Source organism: Castanea sativa, chromosome 9, assembly GCF_040712315.1.
Source record: "Castanea sativa cultivar Marrone di Chiusa Pesio chromosome 9, ASM4071231v1".
NCBI lineage: Eukaryota > Viridiplantae > Streptophyta > Magnoliopsida > Fagales > Fagaceae > Castanea > Castanea sativa.
This window is the reverse complement of record NC_134021.1, coordinates 36,810,766-36,827,250: the sequence shown is the minus strand read 5'-3', so window position 1 is coordinate 36,827,250 and position 16,485 is coordinate 36,810,766. Positions and strand designations below refer to the sequence as shown.

The window sequence follows — 16,485 nt, the reverse complement described above, 5'->3', positions numbered from 1 at the left end:
CGTTCCGAGAGTCAATGAGGTGCTTCGAGGGGTGCTCACGAATAATAGTATTTAATATATTTATTTTTTTAAAAAAATAGTGAGAAAAAAGCTGTATCTAGAATAAAAGTCACTCACTTTTATTAAAAGAGATAATAATTGGTATGCAGGGAGTGGTTAATTCCCAAGCCCGAAAGATTAAAATTGATAATATTATTACATTATTATTTCTTTAATAGTTTTGATGTGTTCATGCTATTGGTAGTGGTAGCCCTGCAAGAAATGCCTTAAATAGCACTAATGATCTCTCTGGTTGTGTAGCTGGAGCTGTGTGGGAAGCTCCTCTTATGGAGGCAAAGGATAGCTGGGTTTTACTATAAACTTGTGTCCATCCACCAACCTACAAGCAATAGTAAATCAAGAAAAAAAAAATACCATTTGGCACCAATCATTGAACAAAAAAGAATATGAATACATTTACCTGCTTTCCTTCAAACCATGCTCTGTAAGACTCAGTTGTATTTAGTCCCAACTCCTTTGCTAATCCATTTATCAATGTTCGAGTCCCGAAAAATGGTATAACTGAATCTTGATCTCCACTGTCAAATTACATCAAAATCATATAAATTATTACCATGACATTTTTTTTTATCTCTTCTTCAAATGAAATTAAATAAGGGTATCTATTTTTTTTATGAACAATAGGGATATCTATTTGTTTTATAATTTATATATTTTGTATATAAAAATCGTGTCTTACATGTTATGGTTTCATAAATCGTGTCTTACATGTTATAATAATAATAATAATAATAATAATAATAATATTATTATTATTATTATTATTATTATTATTAAAAAAGGAACATTGGATTTAGTGCACGCACAACATGTAGTGCACAATTTTTTATTATGTATCCAATGGCAGAGCCATAATTTTTATTTAGGGGTAAAGTTATGGTACTTAAATATTAGATAACAATCAAGATAAACTATCAAATACATGCCTAAACAGTAAATATACATGTATAAATATTAATATTTTAATATTAGAATAGATCATAATTTATAAATATATTATATAAAAAAATCCTTATTTAATTTGAAATGAATTAAAAAATAAATCTTAAATAATAACAAGAACAAATATAAATCTTTAAAAACTCATGTCACAAGATTAGAAAAAATCAATAAAAAGGATTTCGTTTTATTTGTACAAAATAATATTGTATTATGCTTCATGTTCTGCATGTATTGCAGTTTCCCTTAATAACGTGTGCATGTACATGACCAGAATGTACTTTCTAGTTGTTTGCACTACAATAAATAGATAGTCTTCATTAAATAGAGGAAAAAAATAAGAATTTACCTGCATAACTCTCTCCTGTGATAAAAAAATCGTTGTCTTGGTATTCTGGAAATTTGGCCAACCAGTTTTGCAGGAATATAAGATTGTCTTGTGCTTCAGAAAAGCAGAACTAGTGTTAGTTTCAAAATGTCCATGTATGAAGTGATTAAATAAACATCCTCATAAATAATTGCATTGAAAAGAAAAAATCTAATATAAAATTTAGTAATTATGACAATTGTTAATGTAATAATATTTATTGTTGTTGCGTTTGTATATAAAATTATCACATATATCATGAAAAGAAAATATAATATGAAAATATTCTAATGAGGTTTTAAATATATAACAAAATTTAAACATGCACTTACTTATATAGTTTAGACTAGAATAATTATGCGAAAAACAGAAAGGCAAGAAAAAGTTTTGTAAAAAATTAAGAAATCAAGGAAAATTCAAAAAAAGATTAGCCCTCTTTTCTACTTTTTTTTTAATAATAAAATAAAAATGAAGTTAGATTATTATAGAAGTTCTAAAATGGTATTTACCATTGTTTAATTTGTATCATTATATATTTTATATTCATGTTTTCAAAGATTTTTTTTTTTATAATTCTGAGATACAATTCTACTTAAGCAAAATCTAAGTGTATGTGTGTGATGCTCCCTCTTGGAGACACAAACACCAGCCTTTGCCCCCAAACCCAGCAGACAGTTATACATGTAGAATGGCCATCATGCTTAAAGTATGTGGTTGTGCTATTGAATTAAATTTAACAATATACTAACATAGTTATTAGTATAATAATAGGTATCTCTTATAATGCAATTTTTTTTATACAACACTTTCTATTAAATTATTAAAAAAAAAATTGTTAACAGTTTTTAATTGGGGGAAAATGTGCACTAAAGTTTTTGTGGGAAAATGTTATTACATCAATCAAATATCAAATATCTTTGGTATTATATACACAACTCGTACAAATCATTTGATTAAATATTTCTAAAATTTGATAGCTAGGTGTTTTTAGTTGTTGTTATTGTTTTTTTTTTAATCTTTTTCTTTTTTCGGGATTTTTTCCCATATAAAAAGAAAATGGGAACTTCTAAAGCCTCAACCTTCGTTCATAAAATGAACAATTTTAGATTTTGAAACAACATCCCAAAGTCTATAGAATTCGATAAACATACTGGAACCTAAATTATTTTTTCAAGAAATAAATAGATATTTCAACAAATAAGTGGTGTATATACATGTGTGTGTGTGTGTATTTATTTTTTCAAAAAAATCGTTAATTGTAAGATCAAATGATGTTGGATTTGAACTTGAATACTTGTGTTTAAAATATCTAGAAGTGTCAATTATATATCAACAATAGCAATGTTTTGTTTTGTTTTAATTTGTATTATAATTAGGAAATATATAGTTTATAATTGTAAGATTTTATTATAAGTATTCTCTCAAAATAAAATATTTATTTTCCTAGAAATTATGATGTTCTTTTGTTCTTCACGCAATTATACCTAGTAGTTGAAGGATTAAGTCTATTTTCTCAAGGGAATGCTAAAATCTTGAGAAAAATGTAATTGATTTCTCTTTGAGAATATATGTTTCCTCCTCACTATTTATGATTTCCAACACACAGTTACTTTGACAATTAATGCGATCTTACGCCTGATATGTCAAAAAAAAAATCGTGATAGTGATTACAACTCACTCAAGATTGAGATTCTACAAAAATAGAAGTCATGGGTTATCTTATTCACATGACAACTCTTAATATAACAAACAGCAATCATGTCCTATATGTCTTTTACATTGAACCTACCCCAACACATGATTAAGATTAAATTTTTTGGTTGATAAGTTATAGTGTTTACAGGCGTATCTCCCAAATTATTCATTGACAATGAATTAAGGTTTTTTAGTTGAGAAAGAATTGGTGATTTTGATCTTTGGCTCCCACATCATATCCTTGTTCCTAATTCAAATACTATTCATCTTATGTACTATAAGATAATGTCCAAATATTCATGTCAAAGTAATCCCACATATAAAAATTAATTAATTTTTATTAGATAATGTCAAACTATGCGATTTTAGGGCACAAATCCAAACATTGATTTAGTTTTTGCATTACATAATCTTTTACTCTCAGAAATAAATATTACAACTCTGCTAAATAAATAGGAGCGACATAGTAAGGCTTGTAACAAGTGCAAAATATGGATGCGTTGAATAGTCCAGTAGATCCAGATCCGAACTTTATTATGCGTTCTGCGTTGTAGTCTCTAGGCAAACAATCCGATCTAGGACTGAAAACGAATTGGCCCACCTTGCATTGTTTAGCACCCACCACCATGGGATTGTTGCCAATTATCAAGATTGAATAGAATTTAATTAGAACATAATTCTCATAATCGTAATAGCTTGAATTAGTTGGTTTGTTATGAGATAATATAACATAACACATATCAACTTTTTGTTTTTCCGTTTTAGGATTTTATCAACTCCTAAAAATGGCATTTGGAGTTTTGTTTTTGTGGTTTCACATTTTAGTAAACCATGTCTCTATTTCTATAAAAGATGCATATCCATAAACTGGAAAACATATCTCTTGTCAACTACTAAGAAATAAGAAACAAAATGAACGTTATGAAAACTTGAGGACCAAAGAAAATATATAGACAATATATAAGTACTAAATAGGTGTTTTGTCTTGAATAAAACAATATTTTCAAATATTTATAAGAGGAACAATAATTACATTCGATGTCAGAATTATAAGAGGAACAATAAGTACATATTTATAAGAGGAACAATAAATACATAATATTTTACTTATAGCCACAATTATGCAGAAGAACAAAAGATGAGAAACGTTAAGGACATACGATGTCCTTTTAAATTAAAAAGATAATAGGATATGTCGGTCAATCTTGAAGTAAAAGAAAATATTTAAACTAGATGTAAACTAGAAAAGCAGAAGACCATGAAGATTTGAATGTTGTGCTTACCAACGAAAATGAAAAGGACAAGCAAACAAAGGATATAGGAAGAGAAAGTTCTCATGATTAGGTTACTTGATGAATCATGCCAATAAACGAGAAGTGAGACAATGTGCAATTGGGTAGTGAATGACTACACTAAAATATATGGGGACATTACTTTTTTTTTTTTTTTTTTTGAGAAGGATATGGGGACATTACTTGAATAAATGGCAAGAACAAATTTTTTTTGATCATCTTTTCGACTAGTGATATTTGCCATAAAGTATTGTAAGATTTGATTCACTCATTAATCTTTTGTCCAAATACAAAATTTAGTAATTATGACAATTGTTAATGTAATAATATTTATTGTTGTTGCGTTTGTATATAAAATTATCACATATATCTTTAAAAGAAAATACAATATGAAAATATTCTAATGTGGTTTTAATTATATAACAAAATTTAAACATGCAGTTAATTATACAGTTTACACTAGAATAATTATGCGTAAAATAGAAAGGCAGGAAAAAGTTTTGTACAATATTACAAAATCAAGGAAAATTGAAAAAAAAAAAAAAGATTAGCCCTGTTTTATACTTTTTTTTATAAGAAAAATGAAGTTAGATTATTATAGAAGTTCCTAATTGGTATTAACTATAATTTAATTTGTATCATTTTATATTTTATATTTGTGTTTTCAAAGATTTTTTTTAAAATTCTGAGATACAATTCTACTTAAGCATAGTCTAAGTGTATGTGTGTGATGCTTCCTCTTGGAGACACAAACACCAACCTTTGCCCCCAAACCCAATGGATAGTTATACATGTAGAGTGACCATCATGCTTAAAGTACGCGGTTGTGCTATTGAATTAAATTTATTGTCATAGTTATTAGTATAATAATAGGTATCTCTTATAAATGTAATTTTTTTATACAACACAATCTATTCCATTGTTAAAAAAAAAAAAAAATTGTGACAAGTCTTTAATTGGGGGAAAATGTGCAATAAAGTTTTGGTGGGAAAATGTTATCACATCAATCAAATATCAAATATCTTTGGTATTATATACACAACTCCTACTAATCATTTGATTAAATATTTCTAAAATTTGATAGCTAGTGGTTTTTGGTTGTTGCTGTTTTTGTTTTTTTTTTAATCCTTTTCTTTTTTCGGGATTGTTTCCCATATAAAAAGAAAATGGGAACTTCTAAAGCCTTAACATTCGTTCATAAAATGAACAATTTTAGTTTTAGAAACAACATCCCAAAGTCTATAGAATTCAATAATTATACTTGAAGCTAAATTGTTTTTTCAAGAAATAAATAGATATTTCAACAAATAAGTTTTGTGTATACATGTGTGTGTGTGTGTGTGTATTTATTTATCAAAAAAATCGTTAACTATTAGATCAGATGATGTTGGATTTGAATTTGAATACTTGTGTTTAAAATATCTAGAAGTGTCAATTATATATGAACAATTGAATTATTTTGTTTTGTTTTAGTTTGTATTATAATTAGGAAATATATAGTTTTTAATTGTAAGATTTTATTGTATGTATTCTCTCAAAATAAAATATTTATTTTCCCAGAAATTATGACACTCTTTGTTTCTTCATGCAATTATACCTAGTAGTTGAAGGATTAAGTCTACTTTCTCAAGGGAATGCTTAAATCTTGAGAAATATGTAATCGATTTCCCTTTGAGAATATATGTTTCTGCCTCACTACTTATGATTTCCAACACATAGTTATTTTGACAATTAATGAGATCTTACGCCTGATATGTCAAAAAAAAAAAACATTTCGTGATAGTGATTACGACTCCCTCAAGATTGACATTCTACGAAAATAGAAGTCGTGAGTTATCGTATTGATATAATAGCTCTTAATATTATAAATAGCGATCATATACTATATGTCTTTTACATTGAACATACGCCAACACATGATTAAGATTAAATTTTTAGTCGATAAGTTGCAGTGTTTACAAGCGAATTTCCCAAATTATTCATTGACAATGAATTAAGGTTTTTTAGTTGAGGAAGAACCGGTGATTTTGATCTTTGGCACCCACATTACATCCTTGTTCCTAATTCAAATACTATTCATCTCATGCACAATAAGATAATGTCCAAATATTCATGTTAAAGTAATCCCACATATAAAAATTAATTTATTTTTATTCGTTAATGTCAAACAATGGGATTTGAGGGCACAAATCCAAACATTGATTTATTTTTTGCATTACATAATCGTTTACTCTCAAAAATAAATATTACAGCTCTGCTAAATAAATAGAAACGACTTAGCAAGGCTTGAAACAAGTGCAAAATATGGATGCGTTGCATAGTCCAGTAGATCCAGGTCCGACCTTTGTTATGCATTCTGCGTTGCAGTCTCTGGGCAAACAATCTGATCCAGGACTGAAAACGAATTGAAGCACCTTGCATTGTTTAGCATCCACCACCACGGGATTGTTGCCTATGATCAAGATTGAATAGAATTTAATTAGAACATAATTCACATAATCGTACACGCTTGAATTATTTGTTTTGTTATCAAATAATATAGCATAACAGAAATCAAGTTTTTCTTTTTCCGTTAAAGGATTTTATTAACTCCTAAAAATGGCTTTTGGAGTTTTTATTTTTGTGGTTTCACATTTTAGTAGACCATGTCTCCATTTCTGTAAAAGATACAAATCTATAGCTGGAAAACATATCTCCTATCAATTACTAAGAAATAAGAAACAAAATGAACATTATGAAAACTTGAGGACCAAAAAAATATATAGACAATATATAAGTACTAAATAGGTGTTTCGCCTCGAATAAAAAAATAATTTCAAATATTTATAAGATGAATAATAAGTACATACGATGTCAGAATTATAAGAGGAACAATAAGTACATATTTATAAGAGGAACAATAAGTACATAATAATTTACTTATGGCCACAATTATACAGAGAAACAAAAGATGAGAATGATTAAGGACATACTATGTCCGTTAAAATTAAAAATATAATGAGTTATGTCGGTCAATCTTGAAGTAAGAGAAAATATTTGAACTAGATGTAAACTAGAAAAGCAAAGGACCATGAGGATTTGAATGTTGTGCTTACCAACGAAAATGAAAAGGACAAGCAAACAAAGGATATAGGTAGAGAAAGTTCTCATGATTTAGGTGTCTTGATGAATCTTGCCAATAAACGAGATGTGAGACAATGTGCAATTAGGTAGTGAATGACTACTCTTAAATATATGGGGACATTGATTTTTTTTTTTTTTTTTTTGAGAAGGATATGGGGACATTAGTTGAATATATGGCAAGAATAGATTTTTTTTTATCATTTTTTCGACTGGTGATATTTGCCATAAAGTATTGTAAGATTTGATTCACTCATTAATGTTTTGTCCAAATATAAAACTTAGTAATTATGACAATTGTTAATGTAATAATATTTATTGTTGTTGCATTTGTATATAAAATTATCACATATATCATTAAGAGAAAATATAATAGGAAAATATTCTAATGAGGTTTTCAATATATAACAAAATTTAAACATGCAGTTAATTATATAGTTTACACTAGAATAATTATGTGTATAACAGAAAGGGAGGAATAAGTTTAGTACAATATTACGAAATCAAGGAAAATCCAAAAAAAGATTAGCCCTCTTTTATAGTTTTTTATTTATGTTAAAAATGAAGTTAGATTATTATAGAAGTTCTTAATTGGAATTTACTATAATTTAATTTGTATCATTATATATTTCATATTTGTGTTTTCAAAGAAATTTTTTAAAATTCTGAGGTACAATTCTACTTAAGCATAGTCTAAGTGTATGTGTGTAATACTCCCTCTTGAAGACACGAACACCAACCTTTGCCCCAAAACCCAACGGACAGTAATACATGTGGAGTGACCATCATGCTTAAAGTACACGGTTGTGCTATTGAATTAAATTTAGCAATACACTAACATAGTTATTAGTACAATAATAGGTATCTCATATAAATGTTTTTTTTATATATACAAAACCGTCTATTCCATTATGAAAAAAAAAATTGTGACAAGTTTTAAATTGGGGGAAAATGTGCCCTAAAATTTTTCTAGGAAAATGTTATTACATCAATCAAATATCAAATATCTTTCGTACTAAATACACAACTCATACTAATCATGTGATCAAATATTTCTAAAATTTAATGCCTAGGTGTTTTTAGTTGTTGTTGTTGTGTTTTTTTTTAAGCTTTTTATTTTTTCAGGATTGTTTCCCATATAAAAGGAAAATGGCAACTTCTAAAGCCTTAACCTTCCTTCATAAAAAGAACAATTTTAGTTTTAGAAACAACATCCCAAAGTCTATATTTGATAATTATATTGGAAGCTAAATTGTTTTTTCAAGAAAGAAATTGATATTTCAACAAATAAGTTGTGTGTATACAAGTGTGTGTGTGCGTGTGTGTGTATTTTTATCCAAACAATTGTTAACTATTAGATCAGATGATGTTGGATTTGAACTTGAATACTTGTGTTTAAAATATCAAGAAGTATCAATTATATGTCAACAATAGAAATATTTTGTTTTGTTCTAATTTGTATTATAATTAGGAAATATATAGTTTTTAATTGTAAGATTTTATTGAAAGTATACTCCCAAAATAAAATATTTATTTTCCTAGAAATTACGATGTTCTTTGTTTCTTCATGCAATTATACCTAGTTGTTGAAGGATTAAGTCTATTTTCTCAAGGGAATGCTTAAATCTTGAGAAATATGTAATCGATTTCCCTTTGAGAATATATGTTTCTGCCTCACTACTTATGATTTCCAACACATAGTTATTTTGACAATTAATGAGATCTTACGCCTGATATGTCAACAAAAAAAAAAAAACATTTCGTGATAGTGATTACGACTCTCTCAAGATTGAGATTCTACGAAAATAAAAGTCGTGAGTTATCGTATTAAAATAATAGCTCTTAATATTATAAATAGCGATCGTATACTATATGTCTTTTACGTTGAACATACGCCAACACATGATTAAGATTAAATTTTTAGTCGATAAGTTACAGTGTTTACAAGCGAATTTCCCAAATTATTCATTGACAATGAATTAAGGCTTTTTAGTTGATGAAGAGCTGGTGATTTTGATCTTTGGCACCCACATTAAATCCTTGTTCCTAATTCAAATACTATTCATCTCATGCACTATAAGATAAGGTCCAAATATTCATGTTAAAGTAATCCCACATATAAAAATTAATTTATTTTTATTCGTTAATGTCAAACAATGGGATTTGAGGGCACAAATCCAAACATTGATTTATTTTTTGCATTACATAATCGTTTACTCTCAGAAATAAATATTACAACTTTGCTAAATAAGTAGAAACAACTTAGCAAGGCTTGAAACAAGTGCAAAATATGGATGCGTTGCATAGTCCAGTAGATCCAGGTCCAACCTTTGTTATGCATTCTGCGTTGCAGTCTCTAGGCAAACAATCTGATCCAGGACTGAAAACGAATTGAAGCACCTTGCATTGTTTAGCATCCACCACCACGGGATTGTTGCCTATGATCAAGATTGAATAGAATTTAATTAGAACATAATTCACATAATCGTACACGCTTGAATTATTTGTTTTGTTATCAAATAATATAACATAACAAAAATCAAGTTTTTGTTTTTCCGTTTAAGGATTTTAGCAACTCCTAAAAATGGCTTTCGGAGTTTTTATTTTTGTGGTTTCACATTTTAGTAAACCATGTCTCTATTTCTATAAAAGATGCATATCCATAGATTGGAAAACATATCTCCTATCAATTACTAAGATATAAGAAACAAAATGAACCCTATGAAAACTTGAGGACCAAAAAAATATATATAGACAATATATAAGTACTAAATAGGTGTTTTGCCTCGAATAAAACAATAATTTCAAATATTTATAAGAGGAACAATAAGTACATACGATGTCAGAATTATAAGAGGAACAATAAGTACATATTTATAAGAGGAACAATAAGTACATAATAATTTACTTATGGCCACAATTATACAAAGAAACAAAAGATGAGAATGATTAAGGACATACTATGTCCGTTAAAATTAAAAAGATAATGAGTTATGTCGGTCAATCTTGAAGTAAGAGAAAATATTTGAACTAGATGTAAACTAGAAAAGCAGAGGACCATGAGGATTTGAATGTTGTGCTTACCAACGAAAATGAAAAGGACAAGCAAACAAAGGATATAGGTAGAGAAAGTTCTCATGATTTAGGTGTCTTGATGAATCTTGCCAATAAACGAGATGTGAGACAATGTGCAATTGGGTAGTGAATGACTACTCTTAAATATATGGGGACATTGATTTATTATTATTATTTTTTTTTTTTTTTGAGAAGGATATGGGGACATTAGTTGAATATATGGCAAGAATAGATTTTTTTTTATCATTTTTTCGACTGGTGATATTTGCCATAAAGTATTGTAAGATTTGATTCACTCATTAATGTTTTGTCCAAATATAAAACCTAGCAATTATGACAATTGTTAGTGTAATAATATTTATTGTTGTTGCGTTTGTATATAAAATTATCACATATATCATTAAAAGAAAATATAATAGGAAAATATTATAATGAGGTTTTCAATATATAACAAAATTTAAACATGCAGTTAATTATATAGTTTACACTAGAATAATTATGTGTAAAACAGAAAGGGAGGAATAAGTTTAGTACAATATTACGAAATCAAGGAAAATTCAAAAAAAGATTAGCCTTCTTTTATAGTTTTTTATTTATCTTAAAAATGAAGTTAGATTATTATAGAAGTTCTTAATTGGAATTTACTATAATTTAATTTGTATCATTATATATTTCATATTTGTGTTTTCAAAGAATTTTTTTAAAATTCTGGGGTACAATTCTACTTAAGCATAGTCTAAGTGTATGTGTGTAATACTCCCTCTTGGAGACACAAACACCAACCTTTGCCCCCAAACCCAACGGACAGTAATACATGTGGAGTGACCATCATGCTTAAAGCACGCGGTTGTGCTATTGAATTAAATTTAACAATATACTAACGTAGTTATTAGTAGAATAATAAGTATCTCTTATAAATGTTTTTTTTTATATATACAAAACAGTCAATTCCATTGTGAAAAAAAAAATTGTGAAAAGTTATTAATTGGGGGATAATGTGCACTAAAATTTTTCTAGGAAAATGTTATTACATCAATCAAATATCAAATATCTTTGGTACTATATACACAACTCATACTAATCATCTGATTAAATATTTCTAAAATTTGATTGCTAGGTGTTTTTAGTTGTTGTTGTTGTGTTTTTTTTTTAAGCTTTTTATTTTTTCGGGATTGTTTCCCATATAAAAAGAAAAAGGCAACTTCTAAATTCTTAACCTTCGTTCATAAAAAGAACAATTTTAGTTTTAGAAACAACAGCCCAAAGTCTATAGAATTTGATAATTATATTGGAAGCTAAATTGTTCTTTCAAGAAAGAAATAGATATTTCGACAAATAAGTTGTGTGTATACAAGTGTGTGTGTGTGTGTGTGTATTTTTTTTATCCAAACAATCATTAACTATTAGATCAGATGATGTTGGATTTGAACTTGAATACTTGTGTTTAAAATATCGAGAAGTATCAATTATATATCAACAATAGAAATATTTTTTTTTGTTTTAATTTGTATTATAATTAGGAAATATATAGTTTTTAATTGTAAGATTTTATTGAAAGTATTCTCCCAAAATAAAATATTTATTTTCCTAGAAATTTCGACATTCTTTGTTTCTTCATGCAATTATACCTAGTGGTTGAAGGATTAAGTCTACTTTCTCAAGGGAATGCTTATATCTTGAGAAATATGTAATCGATTTCCCTTTGAGAATATATGTTTCCGCCTCACTACTTATGATTTCCAACACATAGTTATTTTGACAATTAATGAGATCTTACGCCTGATATGTCAAAAAAAAAAAACATTTTGTGATAGTGATTACGACTCCCTCAAGATTGAGATTCTACGAAAATAGAAGTCGTGAGTTATCGTATTGATATAATAGCTCTTAATATTATAAATAACGATCGTATACTATATGTCTTTTACGTTGAATGTACGCCAACACATGATTAAGATTAAATTTTTAGTCGATAAGTTACAGTGTTTACAAGCGAATTTCCCAAATTATTCATTGACAATGAATTAAGGTTTTTTAGTTGAGGAAGAACCGGTGATTTTGATCTTTGGCACCCACATTACATCCTTGTTCCTAATTCAAATACTATTCATCTCATGCACTATAAGATAATGTCCAACTATTCATTTTAAAGTAATCCCACATATAAAAATTAATTTATTTTTATTCGTTAATGTCAAACAATGGGATTTGAGGGCACAAATCCAAACATTGATTTATTTTTTGCATTACATAATCGTTTACTCTCAGAAATAAATATTACAGCTCTGCTAAATAAATAGAAACGACTTAGCAAGGCTTGAAACAAGTGCAAAATATAGATGCGTTGCATAGTCCAGTAGATCCAGGTCCGACCTTTGTTATGCATTCTGCGTTGCAGTCTCTGGGCAAACAATCTGATCCAGGACTGAAAACGAATTGAAGCACCTTGCATTGTTTAGCATCCACCACCACGGGATTGTTGCCTATGATCAAGATTGAATAGAATTTAATTAGAACATAATTCACATAATCGTACACGCTTGAATTATTTGTTTTGTTGTCAAATAATATAGCATAACAGAAATCAAGTTTTTCTTTTTCCGTTAAAGGATTTTATTAACTCCTAAAAATGGCTTTTGGAGTTTTTATTTTTGTGGTTTCACATTTTAGTAGACCATGTCTCTATTTCTATAAAAGATACAAATCTATAGACTGGAAAACATATCTCCTATCAATTACTAAGAAATAAGAAACAAAATGAACATTATGAAAACTTGAGGACCAAAAAAATATATAGACAATATATAAGTACTAAATAGGTGTTTCGCCTCGAATAAAAAAATAATTTCAAATATTTATAAGATGAACAATAAGTACATACGATGTCAGAATTATAAGAGAAACAATAAGTACATATTTATAAGAGGAACAATAAGTACATAATAGTTTACTTATGGCCACAATTATACAGAGGAACAAAAGATGAGAATGATTAAGGACATACTGTGTCCGTTAAAATTAAAAAGATAATGAGTTATGTCGGTCAATCTTGAAGTAAAAGAAAATATTTGAACTAGATGTAAACTAGAAAAGCAGAAGACCATGAGGATTTGAATGTTGTGCTTACCAATGAAAATGAAAAGGACAAGCAAACAAAGGATATAGGTAGAGAAAGTTCTCATGATTTAGGTGTCTTGATGAATCTTGCCGATAAACGAGAGGTGAGACAATGTGCAATTCGGTAGTGAATGGCTACTCTTAAATATATGGGGACATTGATTTTTTTTTTTTTTTTTTTTTAGAAGGATATGGGGACATTAGTTGAATATATGGCAAGAATAGATTTTTTTTTTTTTGATCATTTTTTCGACCGTTGATATTTGCCATAAAGTATTGTAAGATTTGATTCACTCATTAATGTTTTGTCCAAATATAAAACTTAGCAATTATGACAATTGTTAATGTAATAATATTTATTTTGGTTGCCTTTGTGTATAAAATTATCACATATATCATTAAAAGAAAATATAATAGGAAAGTATTATAATGAGGTTTTCAATATATAACAAAATTTAAACGTGCAGTTAATTATATAGTTTACACTAGAATAATTATGTGTAAAACAAAAAGGGAGGAATAAGTTTAGTACAATATTATGAAATCAAGGAAAATTCAAAAAAAGATTAGCCCTCTTTTATAGTTTTTTATTTATATTAAAATTGAAGTTAGATTATTATAGAAGTTCTTAATTGGAATTTACTATAATTTAATTTGTATCATTATATATTTCATAATTGTGTTTTCAAAGAATTTTTTTAAAATTCTGAGGTACAATTCTACTTAAGCATAGTCTAAATGTATGTGTGTAATACTCCTTCTTGGAGACACAAACACCAACCTTTGCCCCCAAACCCAACGGACAGTAATACATGTGGAGTGACCATCATGCTTAATATACGCGGTTGTGCTATTGAATTAAATTTAACAATATACTAACATAGTTATTAGTAGAATAATAAGTATCTCTTATAAATGTATTTTTTTTTTATACAAAACAGTCTATTCCATTGTGAAGAAAAAAAAAATTGTGACAAGTTATTAATTGGGGGAAAATGTGCACTAAAAATTTTCTAGGAAAATGTTATTACATCAATCAAATATCAAATATCTTTGGTATTATATACACAACTCATACTAATCATCTGATTAAATATTACTAAAATTTTATGGCTAGGTGTTTTTAGTTGTTGTTGTTGTGTTTTTTTTTAAGCTTTTTATTTTTTCTGGATTGTTTCCCATATAAAAAGAAAATGGCAACTTCTAAATCCTTAACCTTCGTTCATAAAAAGAACAATTATATTTATAGAAACAACAGCCCAAAGTCTATAGAATTTGATAATTATAATAAAGGGTAACGGCATATTTGAATGTAATGTAAGTTGTGCAGATAATGAATGTAAATTGCTTTTTGTTCATCTTTAACATCAACTCACAGTTGTTATATCTTTAATTTACCTTTAAAATCTTTAGTAGTAATGTATATATGTTCGCAAACTATTTGCAAGCATGTAGTATTATTCACTATGAATAATATATATTGTAAAATTAGTTGAAACAAATTCATTAAGTAGAAATTGACTGATTCGTACATATGATCATAATAAGAAGAAGGCCAAAGAATAAAAACCTATTATCGTATCATTCACATTGGTGTAAAATGATGCATTAGCAGAGTAAGAGAAACCAACTTCTGCTGGTGACTCCAAGTACAATATATTTGCTTCTGTAAATGTAACAAAGAGAAACTAAAGAATTTAATAATGGCTCACTTAAATTCCATTTTTCAATCATCCACAATAGATAAAATAAACAAATCTTAAAAATTGATAATATGCCCCTTTCAGACAAAGTCGTAATTAGTGCACAAAACTCTTGTTTTTGTTAAGTTTGAGAAAGGTTATGGTAGGCAATTTTATCCAAAATTAAATGTGTATGTATAAATATGTGTGTCTATATATACGTGGTTAAAATATTTTTTAATAATATAAGAAAAAGATAAAAATTGGATATTAGCAGACCTCTATTCCAGCTATACTCCTTCTTTACTAGATTGCCTGAGTCTCCATTAGGTCTAAAGGGGCCATGCTCAACGAAAGCTCCTGCTCCAATGGATGAACAACCAGGCCCTACATCAAACAAAAGGCAAACGTATTTGCACATCAAAAAGAAGTTACATGTCTATTATAATTTCATAAATCAAACTAAAGAATTATAGTGTGCATTAATACATTTAGGAAATAAAAAGCAACTTAAGAGTTCTTATGAGCAGGTTGAGTTTCAGCCAGAGAGTTTTACCTCCATCCAGCCTGAGAACAAGGGGCTTTGAAGCAGGCTGAGTTTGAGCTTCAACAAAGTAGTAAAAAAGAGATCTCTGTTGCTTTTCATCCACAGTGACGTAGCCGGAAAATTGTTGGAAATTAAATTGTGGTTGCCCTGGCAGACTTGTGATTCTATCAGCTATGGGAAAAGACTCCACAGCCATAAAAATCTGCACCAAAGATGCACATATTATGCCCATGACCATCCATTGCTGCTGAGACTGCATGATTGACCTCGAAGAAGAGAGTGAGAACAAGAGCTCTTTGTGTTGTGAATCTTGTGATAGAAGAACGTGATGGTCCTTATTTATAGAGTTAGGGGTGGTGTCTCATTATGTGGAAAAAAGTTTAAAATACTCGTGTAAATGATTAAATTAACAAATATGGTTTAGGCTTTGTTAAACTCAACCAACCGGGCCTTAATCACAATTACATATGTTTGATGATCCAAAAAAGAAATGACACATGTTTGAACAAATACGGTATTGAATTTTTATTTTAAAGGTCTGATATCATCGACAAACTAGTATGTTTAATTAGTCAGAAATTGTTATCAATT

At 28.0% G+C, this 16,485-nt stretch overlaps 1 protein-coding gene across 1 annotated transcript; it reads right to left on the bottom strand.

Moving 5' to 3' along the window:
* Positions 1-229: 229 nt before the first annotated feature.
* On the bottom strand, positions 230-16,153 carry LOC142609149 (serine carboxypeptidase-like 45). The gene is made up of 6 exons (XM_075780767.1): positions 15,904-16,153; positions 15,627-15,734; positions 15,236-15,331; positions 1,342-1,441; positions 461-578; positions 230-379 (listed from the first exon to the last, which is right to left on the bottom strand). Exons 1-6 carry the CDS (start codon positions 16,151-16,153, stop codon positions 230-232), a joined length of 822 nt encoding a protein of 273 aa, XP_075636882.1.
* Positions 16,154-16,485: the final 332 nt, after the last annotated feature.